Consider the following 6,020-nt stretch of genomic DNA (forward strand, 5'->3'; position numbering starts at 1 on the left):
AGCTCTTCAGCTCAAGGCGAGCACTCTACCACTTGAGCTACAGCGCCACTTCCGGTTTTCTGGTGGTTTATTGGAGATAGGAGTCTCATGGTCTCTCCTGCCCGGGCTGGCTTTGAACTGCGATCCTCAGATCTCAGCCTCCTGAGTAGCTAGGATTACAGGCGTGAGCCACCAGCGCCCGGCAGGACTTTTAATGTTTATACCATATAACTGCCCACTACAAAGAGCCTACCTTTATTGCATGAGTACTTACAGAATTAAAGTACAACTTAATTCTAACTAATGCTTCAAAACTCTTTAAGTAATGTGTTATGAAGTATGCTATCTCTCTCTCTCTCTCTCTCTCTCTCTGTTTGTAAGACATCAGATAGTATAATCAAATCTTTTAGCAAACCATTCTCAACTAGTACATAAAGTCCCTTTAAAATACTGTACATAATTTCACTATTCTCTAGCTTCTTTATAAAATCATGCCTCATAAGCCTTTTTATTTGATAATGGAAGAAACATACAAATATTGCATCCATCAAATAGAAGCTATTTCAGGAAAAAACAGTTCAATTCCAATAGGGCCAATTCTTATCAATAATACAACTCATTTCTGCAAATGAGTTTTTAACTGATTGTTAAAAGCCCACATGATGCTAGGATGGAGGTGAACAAGATATCCTGACCTGTTACCAGCAAACCTTCACTCCTGAGCTGAAGCCCAATGACAGTGACAAAACACATCCACCTCATTGTGTGATAAAATATCACTTACCCACTCACCGAAAAGCAGCTAACAAAAAACCCAATAAATTAAGGCTCATTACACAAAAGGAAAACATTTCAGAAAATGCTCCAGAAAAACTACTTTGGAAAAAAGTTCTATGAAAACTGAATGGCAACAATCACAAACTAATGAGAAGCAGACTTCAAGATTCCCAGACCATCAATGTCAGGAAAGAAGCTGACCAAAATGCAAGATCACAGTGAAGTAAAACACAGCATCAGGGAAGATTAACCCCTTACCTTCATCCGCAAGGACTTCCGGGATCCCTCTCGAAATGCCTATCCCAAAGAGGAAAACAAGTAGAACAAAACAAAACTTGGTACCAAGAATGACAGTTATACCTATCTGAGATTAAAACTAAGTGATAAACTAGTGTTCTATTCTGTCCCCTTTTCTCTATCTAACAAATCCAATAGAACTCCCCCAGACTATTACCAAGAATACAGATAGAACAAGGCCAATGAACTCTAACCTTCATATATTCTATGATAGAGCTAGGTAACTAACAGAGAAAAGCATGCACAACTGAAATGCTACAGGTACCCCTGGTATTAAGAGAAAAAGTAATTTAAAACCTTAAATTGCAGATTTACCAGTTTTGAAGTGAAGAAGGAAACAAAGACCACTCCCCTTTAGAAGGGGTGGGCAAGTCACCTAAGAGCAACGAAGTTGCTGTGATGGGGAAGAAAGAACATCAAAAAGAAGAGGTTTCTGCTGGAGAGTCTTTAGTTGAGAATACAGAAAAGTGACCATGACACTATGGAAGCTGAGACCATTCACAAGAGATGTTTCCTTATTTTTGTTTTGCTTTTTAGAAACAAGAAAAAACTACTGACCCAAACGAAACGAGGTAGACATGTAACTAGAAGAGTATCATCATACTGCTTTGAACTGAGTGGTGGGGAGCTGCTGTAAGAATAGAAAGCCTAGAATCAAGGCTACAACACATACTTATGGAATTGTGCCAGACACGGCTGGAATTTCATACCTGAGATGGGGGTTGGAGTAGAAGACACTTAAAAGAGCCAGTGGTAATGGTATGGTGCAGCAGAAGAGATACAGGTCTATGTGAATGTTAACACATTAACTCATTTTTATAACTAAACCCTTCAAGCTTTAAACATTTGAGTCACATTCTTCATTCTTTCTTTTTGGTAGTCCTGGGGTTTGAACTCATGCTTGCTAGACAGGAGTTCTACTGCTGAGTCATGCCTCCAGAGAAAGGCATTCTTACTCCAAAAATTGAGCTATTTCAGACATATTTCTTTCTACTTTAGATATTTTTTACTCCCCATACCTTGATTTTCTTCGTCTTTGGTGCTGCACGACCCTTTTCTGGACTCTTTTTCCGCTTCTTGGGTTTGGTTCTTCTAACAGTTAAGGTGATGCTTGTAGGTGTGTGCTGTGTTGCTGTATACAACACAGTGGAAGGAGAAAGCTCCTCATCCCAGCTTTCTGTTGCACTGCTATCCCCACCTAAAAAGAGGGTGATTTCACAGCTTAGGGACTACCAGTCCCGCACTGTCCTAACATCAGCTTACTCTTTTCAATGTACCCCATATTCAGGATCTCATTACTTCTATTAACTGCGAAATAACACATATACCCACCTTTCTTAGGAAAACAAGACTCCTTCTGCTATTGGCATTAAGCATATAAACTGTGTTCTACATTACATCAACTTCTTCCCTTGTATCCAAGCTCTACTGCCTTAAAATATAACAATCTGAGATATATAATACAAAGAAAAGGGATTTCACACACAAAAAAAACAAAAACAAAACCCCCCAAAACAAACAAAACACTTTGCTACAGGACTAAGATGTTGTTTCCACCTGTTTAACTCACAAAGACAGAACTATACAGTAGTCTTGAAAGAACATCTCTCTCCATGAAAAAATCTGGAGACCATAAGAACTTATAAAAGGGAGTCTTAAGAGAATATTCAACCACAAACTATTTACATGTTAAAATCTATGTTTAACCCAGCTTAAGCTTACCTGATATGTTGTCCTGCTTCCGCCGATGAAGTCTAATAACCTTCCCCCTGCTCATTCCCCTAAAGAGGGAAAATAAACTTAAAGTAGTCCTTCCAACAGCATGCAGCACATTATAACACACACGGGAGAAGTATCTCTGCATATACTACCCCCTCCCTCCCACCTACCAAATGTTTCCAGGACATTAAATTTCATATCAAATTCAATAGCTTTAACATCAATCTCTCATTCCTTGTTGTCAGCAATTCTCACCTAGTGCAGAGAATTCGAGCCAAGGAGCACTAAGGAATCATCTACATTAACAAACACAAGAAAGAATACTTTGAGCTTTTCCCTACTAATAAGAAACCCTAATCCCATCAACCCAGGCTTGAATTTAGATGAAACAGGATCTTACCTGCACTTGTCACAGTTGAGAAGGAAGCCATCCTGAGAAAGACCACAAGGACACCAGGTAGGAACAGTCTCTCCTTCAGAGTTCGGGCTGTCTCCACAGCGTTCCTCTACGGGCGACGGCAGGCCATTCAGGTCAGAACGAGGGATGATCGTCTGGACAGGGGGAGAAGCAGGAGGTGTCGGAGGAGGAGGGGCTCCGTAATTATGATCCTGAAAATAAGATTTTTTAAATCAACAGTGTCCAAACACTGGCCCCTCTCTCCCCTAAAGTATGGTACATATGGAAAGAAAGAAGAAAGTAGTACCCTTTGTTTTTTTGGCTTCAACCAGGAAAGTGATAAAACAAAATGCCAAGGTCAACTGGGACATAAAAACAAGAACAATGATGCAGGGCTAGACGTCCGCTGGAGGCAGGGAAGTGCAAAAGGGGCAACTTCGTCATGCTGCATATAAACATTTCAAGAAAGTCACAATGTATAAGAATGGATTACACTCCAAGAAGATCACTGCTCTGGAGAGAAACAAATGCATACTCACAGCATAAGGCAGTCCTCGACACCCCAGCCTCTGAGTGGTCCCATAATTATGAGTGGAATACACGCTCTTCTCATTAACTGCTGGACTAGCCTCCACAGATTCAGGGCTGCACAAAGGCGAAAAGCAATGCATGATAGCATAACACCTAATCTTTCCTTTAAACTTAACAGTTCACTTCCCATTTAATCCCTTTCCACAACCACCAGCCACTAGAGTAAGAACTCACTGAAACAATCTGATTAACATAACTAAGCCTAAAAATAACAGTAGGAGTGTTACTGATGTGGATTTGTGTGTAACATGAAGCCAGTACAGGCAGATGTCTCAAGGCAGGCACCTGGGATACAAGGTGTCCCTAATGACAAACACAAACGTACCAGCTGAGCGGGGAGTTTCCCCTAGAGAAGCCACTCTGGGCTGGTTTAGACTCAGAACTATTCTTCTTAATTGGATCTCTTAATACTTCCATGAAACCTCACATGACATTTGCAGTGAGTGAGATGATGAAAGTGCCTTCTGCACTGCCCCAGGGACCAGGCCCTCTTCCATTCACTACCAAGACAGGATACCCTGAAGAAAGTACAGGTAAAAACAATGGCATCTTATATTTATCACACCTCTCATCTTGATGAACCCCCAAACACCTTCACATATTAGAGTAATAATTTCTCATCCACCAATGACATGCAAGCAGATCAAGGATACAATTATTTAAAAGCTGCATGGTTAATACCACAGGACTTCAAATAATAAAAACTGAACTTCGAAGTTACCTTAGTTTAGTGACACAGTAATGGCAGTAGCAGCTATTAGTGTAAATCACCTGTTATTTGCTTTATGTATAATTCATTTAATTTCTGCAACAATTAAACATGGTGAACAGTACCCCATTTTTATAAAGGGGGAAATTGAGGTGTTAGGATTACATGACTTCCCCCAAGGAGTTACATCGACAGAGCCAAGGTTTCAAACGTCTGACTCTCAAGCCTGGATACTTTCCAGTATATTTTGCCCTTAGTGAAAATTATTTTGAGACCTTTTATTAACCAAGATTTAATAAAAACCTTAGTATAGAATCTTTCTGTATCTTTATTAGTGGTAAATAAACTATTCAGGCAAATGTATTAACATAAAAAAATATAAATGTACTTAAATGTGTACATTTAATATAAGCCTTTGCTTGCTAATAAAAAAGTATACATGGAAAAGATAAAAATTTAGGTGTTTTTAAATGAATAAAGAAATTTAACTTTGTCAACTGATTTTGGGGATGTTTTGAGAAATAATTAATTTTAATTGTATGACTTGGCAGAACAAAAAATGTATTAGTTCTAATTTATATGAAAACAGTGAAACTCCAAGTACTAGCATAATTCAACCTTAAAGATCATTAGGTCTTTTAGGGAATCAAAAAGACATAGTTTGTTTCAAATAATACTTTTCCTGCTTCAAAATTCACAACACATAGCACTTGGCAGGAATAAAGTGTGCAAGTCAATGTAGCACATCAACTGACGAATGTGGGGTAAAAGAAAATTCTGAGGTACATATCCAACTCACCCAGTTTTATGCTCCAAAACTGTGAGAAGGGATCTTATTAATAACAGCAAAGGCAATTTCTAGGTGAAGAAGAATTTTAGACATAGGAAAGTATTTTCTATTAGTGAAGTGCATGCATTTATTATTTGATAGTGTCTGTATGATGGGAACTGTTGGGGAAGGGAAACATCAAGAATGCAGGTCAGTATTCTTGAAAAAAGACATGATCTGAACATGGCTCACTGAGAGGCAATCAACTCTGAGTCTTAGGAAACAGGGTTTCCTAAATGAAATCAAAGGTAGACAAGCATTAATAAAATGAAGATAGAATTTAGCTTCTAAAATGAAGATAGAATTTAGCTTCTATGATGGACAGCTAAAAACAGTAATGGATTTATACAGTCAATTTACTGGGTGCATTACTAAATATTCTCAACAGCTATACATGTTTTATTTAGGAGATTTTGTACCATTAAACACATGGGGTGAAATATGACAGCTGTTCATTACAAATGTTCCCCCCACCCCCACCCCTTGGGGGTAGTGGGAAAAGGAAAGTTTTATGAAATAAAAGATGGCCATGGAGATGGAGCTATGTTGATTATATCTTACCCATCTCCAAACTGGGTAAATATGAACATATGCACTTCATGTGCAAGTCTAGGGAATAAAAATAAAATGTATATTGTGCAGGTTAACAGGCCACCCTATTGTTCAATATTATCCAGTCATGCACAGCATTTAATACATTGCTATGCATGCCTAAGTTTGTA

General features: G+C 38.6%; 1 protein-coding gene across 1 annotated transcript in view; it reads right to left on the reverse strand.

Moving 5' to 3' along the window:
• Setd5 (SET domain containing 5) overlaps positions 1-4,326 on the reverse strand; it is a 51,503-nt gene extending 47,177 nt beyond the window's left edge. The window contains exons 1-6 of the mRNA XM_013010353.1: positions 4,086-4,326; positions 3,709-3,814; positions 3,173-3,381; positions 2,776-2,834; positions 2,073-2,251; positions 1,015-1,053 (exon numbers count right to left, since the gene is read on the reverse strand). Of these exons, the coding sequence (XP_012865807.1) occupies positions 1,015-1,053; positions 2,073-2,251; positions 2,776-2,834; positions 3,173-3,381; positions 3,709-3,814; positions 4,086-4,177 (684 nt within the window). The 5' untranslated portion in view covers positions 4,178-4,326. The remainder of the gene's footprint in view (positions 1-1,014; positions 1,054-2,072; positions 2,252-2,775; positions 2,835-3,172; positions 3,382-3,708; positions 3,815-4,085) is intronic.
• Positions 4,327-6,020: the final 1,694 nt, after the last annotated feature.

This window comes from Dipodomys ordii, unplaced genomic scaffold (genome assembly GCF_000151885.1).
Source record: "Dipodomys ordii isolate 6190 unplaced genomic scaffold, Dord_2.0 Scaffold12, whole genome shotgun sequence".
NCBI lineage: Eukaryota > Metazoa > Chordata > Mammalia > Rodentia > Heteromyidae > Dipodomys > Dipodomys ordii.